We start from the raw sequence: 12,492 nt of genomic DNA, 5'->3' as shown, positions 1-12,492 counted from the left end.
TTGTCAATCAATATCAAATTCAGAATCTTCAATACCAACATCAAGACAGTTCTACTGTACGGATCTGAAACTTGGAGAACGACTACAACCATCATGAAGAAGATACATGTATTTATAAATAGTTGTCTATGCAAGATACTCAACATCCATTGGCCCGATGCCATCAGCAACAGACTACTATGAGAGAGAATAAACCAGCTTACAACTGCAGAGGAAATTAGGAAAAGACGATGGACGTACTTTGGAAATACATTGAGGAACTCATCAAAATTCATCACGAGGCAAGTTCTAACTTGAAACCCTGAAGGGAAACAGAAAATAGGAAAGCCAAAGAACACATTACGTCGGGAAATAGAAGCAGATATGAAAAGGATGAATGACAACTGGAAAGAGTTGGAAAGAATTGCCGAGGACAGAGTTGGATGGAGAGTGCTGGTGGATGGCTTAGGCTCCTCCACGAGGAGTAACAGGCGTAAGTAAGTAAGTAATAATTTCCCATGAAAAAAATTTATACAGTTATAAGTACAAATTGAATGATTTTAAATAAGCATAATTAGCTTCTGTAATTCTTATTAAATATTTAACAATTCAATTGCTTATATTTCAAAATTTTCAAGTCATAAGGTAAGAATATTTTCAAATTTTAGGGAAAACAAAAAATTGTAAAAGGTGACTGATCGTAGTAATACTTTAAGGCATTCAGCTATCTATTACCAACCAATTAAAAAAGGCACGGAGATGCATATCAAACATACAAGCATGCCTTTGAACAACTCAGTCTGAAAGGTGGTCATCATCCGCTTTTCTTCATTTTGTGAGATAAAGTTAATTCGGTATTTTTGATGTAAATCCTACGGAAGATTGTCCTGGAAGTCAATAAGTATTTAAGACGTATTTTGTTTTTCAATGTATTTCGAAAACATTTTATCAATTTTGAACTAAAATGATGAGATTCATGTTGAAATGCAGTACCATTATGGCTTACAACATATAGACTAAGAATTGAAAAACCCCTTATTGTTAAGTGTCAAAGAGTTGATTATGCCATCAGAAGCATATAAAAGAAATGAAAGTATACCCTTGGAAATAATCACAACATGTAATATAGATTGGAAGACAGAACAAAACTCTGTCAACCGAAGATATTAACGACTAATAAAAATAAGTCAAGCACAATGTTTTGGAACTAGGTAGATGATTCAAAAATAGCACACAGATTCACCAAATATATGCCAAAAAGACCATATAATAAATTAAGGGAAAAACTACTATCTCAAGCACAAAGATCGAGCTGAAATGTCAAATTAATGAGTAAGTAATTTGTTGGTACGAAAAAACTTCATACGTTTCTGTTCTCAGGACATAAAATTGGTCGGATACATTGAGGCTACTGTGTGACAAAAAGTAGTATAGCACAACACATAAAAATGGCAAAAAGTGCAGATACGGAGAGAAAAACTGATGGTGATGCTATTATGAAGACTGTTTGCTCTAATGAAATGGTTGGATCGTCATTTTATTGCAAACAATTTAAATTGGATGAATCGGAAGTGAGAATGTCTTAAGGAGTTTAAATAATCAAAGTAGCTTATGTTAGCGTTTTGAAACAAGTAACAAGTGCGACTGAATTGAACATTTATTTATAATTATCATACAACACTGTATTATAGACATATTTTCCTACTGAGATCCCTCAGGGGAATAAATTCATGTTATTATTAGTCGTTTAATGTATAAGAAATGATGGGCCTTAATATATCGATCTAGATATACATCATTTATCTTGATTTTTGTATGATTTTAAGAATGTACTTTTAAATTTGAATTTAAGATACATTAAATGACCATGAGACTGCACAGTTTTTACGTTTCTCAGGTTTTGATGCTAATCAAACTTTGTCCGTTACTTTCGCAATTCAATCGTTTACATTAGTGATATGAGCGTCAATATTTATTGGTTTAAGACTGTTATTAGAAAGCCTCAGAGCGACCTACTTGAACATCCGGGCTACCTGTTCCTGTCATCTAGATATTTCAACAAGTTATGCAGTTTTGTTAGTTTTAATACATCATCATGGCTATTATTCGCATAATATATTCAGGTGCGTTTATGAAAAGTGTACAACATTTCGTTGTACAAGTTACAAAAAGCCGAATCAGAGATATCGTGGTTGCTGACAATATGCAGCGAAAAGAATGTACATTATTTAGGTGTCGAATGACTGGACTGCTAACTTCTAACTAGTGATCACTCAATATTGATCATCGACCAAGAAGTAAGAAACGGATAGCAATCAAGTGACTGGTAAATATATATATGACCCATTTCTGTTTGCAAACAATATCACCATTTAAAATGACACCGGTGTGACTGTCAAAAAACAATACTTCTCAAGGTTGGACGTATACCTCAGTGATAGGTTTCAGAAGTTAAGACACTAATCTTATGTATTTTCCAGGTTTATTTCGAACAGTTTGATAAACATCATAAACTTTTCGTCACTTAAATACCGACATAAAAGCAGTTGCTTTTTTTATGACAATTGTTCGAATTGAAGTTAAAAATGTGAACCATTCGACGTTGGCCCAGTTGTCTAAATGATCAAGCACTCCACGAGGTTTGATTTTCAATAGATTCATAGATGTGCACAGCTGCGAAGTCCCATACTAGGGGGAAACAACTGACCAGTAATTCATGGTTTTCAGTGATTGTCAAACTAATATCAGGAGTGATATAAGCTATACAATGTAAAATATCCACGTTAAGATGATATGGTTTATTTGGTAATTACATTGAGTGATCGAAATTGGAATATCTAAATCTTTCGATACCATCCAGATGAACAGTTTCTGAAACTGTTCAAAACATATAATATATTATTGTGTAATTTTAAATCGGTTTACAACACACAATGATTTTCTCTGGATAACCAGTGAAAACAGAAAAGTATTGATATTATTGCGAAATCATTTGGATTTCAACCTATATATGTAACCAGCATGACACCATTATGTGATTAACGAGCTGGAAATAACACAAGATTAACTGAAATTCTCAGGCTACTAGTTGTCGTGTACAACTCTCACAATTCCTTAATATAAAGTCAGGGAAATCTTAACCACAGGCTAAGGCAAAATACTTATCATTCACTGTTTACTTATACGATGATGACGCTGGTGATAAGCAAGACCAAGTAAAAGCTTAGTTTAGAGTTGGTTCCCTTGAAAAACCTCCAGGTTGTATGCCTAAAAATCTATCAGTTGAGCTATGGGAGTTAATCAGTTAAAAACAGTTTGATAAAGTACTCCAACTAATAAAATATAATAATTTGGTGATTTTTCTGCACACTTCAATTTTGCCGTTAACGACATCCACAAAAGAAATGACTTTCTGAAGCGTACTTGTATTTTCGAATACGTATTAGAAAACTTTATAATTGTTAAATATTCATTTACAAGTTTTATACAATGAATTTACTGCATTCCCTCATACTTGATGTACTAAATGACCACTGTCTGTTGTGCATATGTATGAGTTCGTGTGCATATACACCTGTATATAACTTTTTATGTAAGTCTTGAACCTAAAGCCTTCTTGTTCGTTCGCGATATAAATAATAATAATAATGACGGTAACGCTAACAACAGATTTTATATAGAATAGGTGGAATGTGGACGCGCGTTTTGTCCTATGCTCACCCAAGTGTATCTTCTTCCAATAGTCGATTCCCGTCCAAAATATGGACATAACATACGTTCTGAATTCCACTTTTAGTCACATTCCATCTGTTTTATGTAAACTTGTGAAAAAATGGCTATGTAAAAGTAATCTGTAAAGAACACACATATGACAACGGATACTGATCAAAATTTAGTCAACAATATCAATCATAGAATAATTCAAACCATTACAAGATTAAATTCATAACAATTAGAATCGCTCGTTATATTCACAGTTGTAATAGTTTGATAGTTATGATATTATTAACAACAGTAATAACTACAAATCGTATGGTTACTTTCAAGGTAATTAGTATTATAACTGCTTTAATTTTCCAGAATGTTCACGAATGAAAGTCCTCAAAACAAGAAAAAAATGACTAAGGAATTAAAGAAAATATTGAAAATTAAAAAAAAAACGAACAGAAAAAGACATTTCACAGGTTCATATGTAAAGATAGGTAGATGTGTTAAAGAGAAGTTGATTGAAATTTTCTAGTCAAACTATTTAAAATCTACCTCATCAAGGAAATCTTTTATTATATGAAGAATAATAAATAAAATTGAGAGGGGCGAAACCATAATTTATGGACCAACCAATCAGGTGTAATATAACAGGTTTTGGATTTTGGCGCAAAATTCATTCATCTATTTCTCTGGATAGAGTTTTGGCATTATAGCTAATGTCAGTTCGTGATGAAAACCTTAAATCTAATTCCTAACGTTAACCATCAACTGTAAATCATAATTCGAATTCCTCACACTAATTTATAACCCTCATTTGGTTCTAGTTATCAGTTGGACACTCTCAAGGTCAGTCTAGCGTCAGTCAAAGGTCGTCCATAAATTATAGTCTCACCTTGAAAGGTAATCCAATTCACAAAAGAGGCATGTCAAGTTAATTATGAATACAATAACTTACAAAGCATATATATATGTATATGTATATGTATATGGAATTCTTGCTAGTTTTCCTTTTTACTTATGATTCAGATGTTTCTCTTCATAGTTTTGGTAATTATTGATGTAAAAGTGATAACCTTTTTTCATTTTCTCATGTAGGGTATACATAAATTCTTATATTTCTAAAAAAAGTGATATAAAGTTTTAAGTTAATTTGAATAAACTAGGATTTATTACACAGTTTCTGTTCAAAATTGACATATAAACATATAAAATTAATGAGTAAAAACAATTGATTGAAATTCAAAATGAACTTTAGTTTTAATATTGCTAATGGTTTGTAATGATGTAATGTTTTCTCCTTCTTCTTCTTCTTCTTCTTCTTCTTCTTCTTCTTCTTCTTCTGTTTCAATTCAGTTATTTCTTAATCATTTCATACAACCAAGTATACCTAATGAGGCTTGTTTTGGATATCCAGGACGTGTACGCATTGCTATATTATCGAATACATAGTAGTTTGTACCTTCAAAAAATAAAGTTTCATCTATTTTTTTTAAAAAAAAACAAAGAAAAGAGATATTTATTCAATTTTATGAAGTACAGAAAAAATAAAGTCAATTAAATTATTTTACAGATTGAAATCATGAGTCAATTGAAGCTAGACCACCATGGAAAACCTGGGAGCACTTGACGGCCGTTTCGTCCTCGTATGGGACTCCTCAGCAGTGCGCATCCACGATCCTGCACCCCGCGAGGTTCGAACCCAGGACCTATCGGTCTCGCACCAGGCGCTTACCCAACTAGACCACTGAGCCAGCATCCAACGGTGTTAATGTCTAACTTCAACTAATCCACGAAGTTGCGCCACCGTATACCATTGTCTTCAGTGAGTTACTATCTCACAACAGACCTGGTTGAACTCCACTGGTAACGACTTCTCACTAGAACTCCAGGAGTATCTCTTGAAGTCAGTCACTAGTGAGCAAATGATTATTATCAGAAGGGGTGCTTCCAGGTTTTCCATAGTGGTCTGACTTCAATTGACTCATGATTTCAATCTGTGAAATTTCTAAAATCTCCACAAACCCCTTCTGATAAATTATTTTACTTCAAATAAACTGAATTTACTTTAATAACCATAAGTTACCTGGGGAATTCATATCAATAATTCATATCAGTAATTACGAATTAAGCTACAAAAAAGGTTAAATTCATGTTAGCTTACGTGAAATATAGTTTCCAACTAAATTAAAGTTAAGCTAGTGCTTCTACATGTGTTAATAAATTACTATCTGGACCATGTATGGTACTTCATTATTGGTCAGACATTCAGTATCTGAGTTATTTACCTAGTGATTTATTGAGTCTAGTTTGTCGATTCAATGCTAAGTTGTATTATTAGATATCACACGCAGAATCGGAAAAAAATCATATGTGTATAAGTAATAACTGATAAATAAACACATAGCATAGAATGCTAAAGAAATCTTTTATTCAAGGTAAAAGAATACGAATACTCAGTCTGCTAGGAATTATAGGGAAAAATGTAACCTTCAATTTCTATCTTTAATTCGTTCATGATTTCTTAACTAATAGCTTACTGAACTTTAATGTGTTGTTTTCTTTCAAGTCTTCACATAGCGAAAGAAACTCATTGTGTCATCAAAGAAGTTTAAAGATAATTCAACAAGATGTTTGGCTGAATAATATTAGAAAAAATTTAATTTCTACTATGATGTTCAACTGAAGTGAACTACCGGTTTGTTATTATTTAATCATATAACAATTAATTAATTTATTATTTACAGAATAAATTATCCTTTAGTCACATTTAATCTCTAAGAGACTTTGTTATGTTTACAGAATAATAACATAGACATTATTGGTTTAGTTTTGTAACTTTAATTCAGTATTATTGCTACTAATGACTTTGTAAAGCAATTAAATAAAGGGAGACGATAATGGTATCTACTAACTGATGAGTAGATCTGAATATTAATACCGTTAATACCGTTCACTTTATGATAGTATACTAACTAATTATTTAATCATATTAAGATTAATATTTGATAAATAATCGATTGACTAATAAACCATAGATTTCATCAAACTCAATCAATATTAGATAGATATGAATTAAATAATTACAGATCACCTCTAAGAGTTAGTTTACAGTAAGCATACAGATCTCACAGTGATAAGATATTAGTTCAGACCAATATGAGTATAACTTTAAAATAATAAAATCTATTTACACATAAATATGTAATTGGATTTTAAATATGAAACAATATCAGGTAGGTTGAGATGCAAATCCCTCTGTGCTATTCATTTGTATAATATCTGGATATAACAATTGGTGGATTGAATAAAATTAAAATTAGGTTTGGTCATTTAACAAAGTGTATCCATCTCAACGAACGGTTATTTAGTTTTATAATAAATCGTAAGTTTACTAGATTGTGAAATGTCTAATTTTGAACTCACTTATCACTTACGAAGAAATTAATATTAAAATTCGAGTGATTGATCGCTGGGTAGTGAGTGATTCCATGTTTTTTTAGTCATTTAATGTTGGAAAAATTCTACTCATCAAGTTACAGCGTAAGCACTAGTTTAAGTGACTCGATTTGTGCGCACATAACAACTGAACTCTTGTTTGTTTCTTCAAAAATTAGACTTGGGACGGCCCATTTTTAGGCACTGAGTTATAACCTTGAACAGAGGTTTTAGACAATCATATACTGAATTACTATAATTTGTTAAGTATCAAACAAAACGCTCAAGCGAAAAGTGGCTTGGAATTAAAAACCGTACTACTGGTCAGGATTTCAGTAGCTCATGAAAATGAAATAAATTTGATGAGCGAATCGCCACCTGGTGATCTACAGTAAATGGTGGCTGATGACTATTAACTCTATTTAATTAAGTTCATCAACCACTTTCACTGAATAGCATTTATTTCATCTACTCTTGTACTACAGGACGGATAAACGATCGTTTGAAGAATCAGATGTCAAATACAAATTAATGTAGAGTCTACAAAATCAGTAGTGTACACTATATCTAAAACAATAAAATGGTACATCGGAGTATAAATATGTTTACGATAAGACCAGCAGGACGGAATGAAAGAAAAAGTATACAGTTACCTGCAGTTGACTGTTACTGGTCATTTTCTGCTCATTAAAAAATTTTATAATCTTTTAGAAGGAAATAATTATTATCGCTAAGAGATATCTAATCACAATAAGGAATAAATATGTGAACAAATAAATTACCATTGAGACCGGTAAATGCAGCTTGTGTAGGAACAGGAACTCCCTGCCATGTATCTTCTATCAGACGAGGATAGTCCGGACTATTAATTACTTTGCCAAATGGACCAGAATTCTCATCCAAGCGCCAGTAATATTTTCCAGCGAAGATATAAATTGCTTGATTTTCTCCCCATAAAAATACACTGTCTACACGTTCCAGGTACGATGGAAGTCCAAGATTAGTTAGAGGTAATCCATCACTTGGAAATCCAGGTTTCATTCTCATATTATCCAGAAGTAGCCAGAATTTTTTATCTGCAATCAATGTTGGATTAAAAAAAGCAAATAAAATCAAGTTAGTTTTATGAAAGTTATAATTAAATAAGTCTAGATTTTCTGTACACAATTCAACACTTTGTTTGTTTGTTTTGATGAGCTCCAAGTTTCAACTAGTATTCTTGTTCTAAGTTTTAGTTACAATATTATGAGTACAGTTAATTGTAGCAATAGCTGAGATGTTCAATTAGAATTTACTCATCTTTACAATGTTTTAATGAACAAAAAGTGTTTTCTGACTATTAAAGCGTTGAACTAACAAAAGCTCTACATAACCTATGTATTCAATCAAATAACTGGAACAACTCTTTGGTACTAACAATACTTAAAATATCTTTGGAATTTTACTAATCTATATTACTTTCAAATAATTGGTTTAGCACCTATGTTTTCTTAAGCATACTTTTGCTATTCAAAAGATAACAAATAAAGTTCATTGTGAAACGATTTGAGCAAATGAAATTCCATGTAAATAATCCAATGACTGAATCTTTCAAATCAACCTCTGTTTTATCCCGATAAGGATAATGAATGGTAATTTTCGGGATCCATTTATGGACCAATACTATGAGTATATTTTTATCGTATAATTGTTATGTAACTAAACTATTCATATTCATGTCTCTCTTATTGTGAGCTTTATTTTGACCTATGAACTATTATTATACGATTTACCATTCATGAATTATTCCCTGTCTGTCGATCGCTACCTCCCTCATTCACAGCCAAAGCTGGCTAATTGTTGTTCAAATGTTGCTTCATATTTTATTGGTACGTTGTGGTCGGTTTGGTTGGTATATAAACTCAGTATGCTTGAAATATAATGATTCATATCTCAAAGGCTGAGACTTGTGTTTCTGGACTCAACTGGCTGGGCTAGACAGGGAAGCGGGACCAATCGGAACTCTAGGCCATTCTTACGTGTTTACGCGTCTTTGGTCCGATCGACAATACGCTGCCGTCTAATCTGCAGTCACGAGTTATAACAACCTCTATCTGGGTTAATTCAACTACTTATGTACGAAACATTTGATTATCGAGTACTTTAAAAAAGATAAATGACAGTGGGGATTTAATGGTCGGTTATATCTACCAAGTAGAGTTACGGATACTAAAAAGGTGATTTAATGAAATCTAATTTTTAGGAATTATAATCAAACTTTTGATGATCAGTTAGTTGAATGCTTCATCGCATATTTGGATCTTGTTTCTTCTATCAATCTAAACTCTGAATCATATCACAACATATGAATCTTCTAGTTTAGGCTAAGATAATATAATCAGTTACTTTTCATTCTCCATGCTTTTTTGATTCAGAACTCAAGGAGAAGATTAGATATGGTAGCCGGTATGATAAAGTTTAAACAGTAATATTATTTTCGTTCACATGATAAATTGATTAAAGTTAGTTCACAATGTTTGGAGTTTCTTCTCTTTTTCACAGATTCATCAAACAAAAAGTACTTTTCACTATATGAAAGAAATGTATCTAGTACACAAAAATATTATCAGATTAAATCGAATATTTGTGATGACAACATTATCTAAAAAGTAAATGATATCACCAATAAATATTGAGCTAATTGATATCAGTTTCAAATGTTCAATAATAAAATCACTTTACAAACTGATAAGTCTTCTAATTGAACTCTAGATTCGGTTCATAAGCTCTTCTAGTAACCCTCAGGCTATATCTACACAGCAACACGAGAGAAAAGGCGCGAAATATGGAAGAAACGCTTTACTCCAAAAGGTCCGTTTATGTACAGAAAATCTGTGGCTTTTATAGTGTTTTAGATGGCCTTGAGTTTCTGGGAAATTCTGGAACGCTACTAAACACAGTAGCAGTATAGTTGACCACATAATCAGAAACGCGACATGTGACTTTTCACTTTCTAGATGATTCTGAAAACACTTCTACTGAGTGATGATAAGATGCTTCTTAATGTTTTCAGAGCCTTTTTGGCTTTTTTTTCGAGGAGTTTTCTGAATTTCCCCAACACAAACGATTTTAGATTTCTAGGTTTGTTGAAAAGTAAATAAAAAAATACTAAGTCATACAATTTGACTAAAACCAGTTGTTCAATGAAAACAGTTAAAAATTACCTCGAAAAATATAAATAGCTGCATCATGGCGTTCAATACCAGCATTAATGTAATCAACGTATTTAGGTAATGCAGGCCAGTAATAAGTTATTTTTGCTGGACCGTCACGAAATTGATAGGTAATCCATGTTGTTACAGTTTTTGACCATGTTACTCGCCATTGCCACTTTAAGATTAAGAAAAATGAAATGATATTTAGCATTACTTAGAATTAATTTGTATAAATGTTTTCTGCTTATTCATCATAATTTTTGTTGATAAAATTTTGTATCATAGTCTTTGATTTTAATAAACTGTCCAGGAGAGTATGCTTGGCTTATATGTACCTGGACTGAACATTTAATACAATGTTAACTTTCGTACTTTTACGCGTTATCTATGTCGTCATTCTTATCTATGAATTTGTGAGCTGTTAGTGCATTAAATGAAACCATAAGGTTTAAAGTCTCTTCTTTCATATTTAACTTTTAAAATGATTCTAGAAGTAACAGTGAACTTGTAGCGTCACCCTGAATTGATAAAACTTATGATGATTTTCATGTGTATTGAGTTGACTGGTTCGAGTATTAGTCAGTAGTTGTTAATTCCAAACAAATCGCTTTACACTAACTTCAAAACGAGGAAGTTATTATTACACTTGTATATATAACATGACACTTCACATAATGATGTTCCCAAGAACGATGATGAAAGCTTTGCAAACAAAACATCCATTTCACAGAATATAACACAAATTAAAGTATTCGGCTGAGCTAAATATATTCAAAATAGAGTGTCCTATTAATTATAGGCATAATTCATTGTTCTTGAAACATTTATAGTTAGTTAGATATGATTTATATTGACTATTGTCATCTTTTGGCAAATCTGATTTTTTACATCTTTATGTGACTGCTTGAATTATTTACTAAAGTAGTGTTTTAAAAAAATAACATTATACATAGTCCAGATGATTTAAAATGTTCTTATCTAATTAAACCACTACATATTCATTTGTAGTGTCAGTTGCTATGTTAAGCCCATATTAGCTTATTCTAGCTTCCGAACAGGCTAATGTATTCATTCTTCGTGAGTCCCGTTTTAAACTTGTTAATTATTCACTTATCAATGCTGACTGTTTTTATATGAACATATGTGTGTTCATTTCTCATCATACTCATCACGTATCTGTAAGTTAATTTTGTGTGACTATAAATATTGGAGTTGGCTTACATGCCTTCTCCATCGCGCGTCATTTCGCTCCACTCAATTCTCGTCGCTTCCTTCGCCTCATTCCTCAGATTGCCTGCCCAGATCAATAAGTGTACAAAATATATGTAATCGGAAATCCATTCTCGTATTTCACTTATTTAATTCCATTATTCATCAACGCGATTTAAGTTGATGAAATATACGAGGATAGGTGACATATATATTTCGATAGCAATCATTCAATAGCGATCAACATATAATCTAATTGGAGTCAGATTACGGACCACTAAACATTTTTCATAGTTGTTCAGATTTTCGTAAAGGAAATTCTTTTGGAATTAACTATCAATTGTTATTCTATATTCAGATCATTTTGTGTTTGTTTTATATTTCCTTGGTTTTGTATGATATATTTTTACTCTATACTTACTGTTCGCTGATTGTCTAATATTCTCAAAGTCACTTAAAATTCGTTCAAAGGTCGTCCATAAATTAGAATCTCGCCTAATATTCTTTTTTATCCTGACTTATGTAACGCATAAACTTAAGAAAAAAATGACCCATAATGTCATTGAATGAGAAAAGGAGAATTCAGTCTTCAGTAATAAGGACAGGAGGTCTGTCGACCTATATTAATCCTTGCAGTTTGTAATACTGTGGAGGTCCAATCTCGTTTTGAATATATTAACAGAACGTGCTGATATTACGTGTTCCGGTAGGGAATTCCAGTAATTCAATACTCGGTGCGAGAAACGGAACTCCAGACGTAAACGGTTTGATCTCGGTTTTTGAACTTTCTTCGAATGTCCTCTCAAATGATCGGTTCTCGACGGAAGCAAAAGATAAGACATGTTAATACCAAGGTCATCGTTCAGTATACGATAAGCCAATATTAGATCACCCCGTACTCTACGGTAAGATAACGGAAATAAGTTAAGGTGTCTCAGTCTGTCTTCATAAGATAGGCCAGCTAGAC

General features: G+C 32.1%; 1 protein-coding gene across 1 annotated transcript in view; it reads right to left on the bottom strand.

Moving 5' to 3' along the window:
- Positions 1 to 5,051: 5,051 nt before the first annotated feature.
- The window catches only part of MMP14 (Matrix metalloproteinase-14), a gene marked incomplete at both ends in the record, with an annotated part of 42,191 nt that continues 34,750 nt past the window's right edge, over positions 5,052 to 12,492 (bottom strand). Inside the window, 3 exons of the mRNA XM_051218985.1 lie at positions 5,052 to 5,167; positions 7,905 to 8,198; positions 10,326 to 10,491. Coding sequence (XP_051069187.1) covers positions 5,052 to 5,167; positions 7,905 to 8,198; positions 10,326 to 10,491 — 576 coding nt within the window. The remainder of the gene's footprint in view (positions 5,168 to 7,904; positions 8,199 to 10,325; positions 10,492 to 12,492) is intronic.

Source organism: Schistosoma haematobium, chromosome 3 (genome assembly GCF_000699445.3).
Source record: "Schistosoma haematobium chromosome 3, whole genome shotgun sequence".
Classification (NCBI taxonomy): Eukaryota; Metazoa; Platyhelminthes; class Trematoda; order Strigeidida; family Schistosomatidae; genus Schistosoma; species Schistosoma haematobium.
This window is presented reverse-complemented; position numbering and strand designations above follow the sequence as displayed.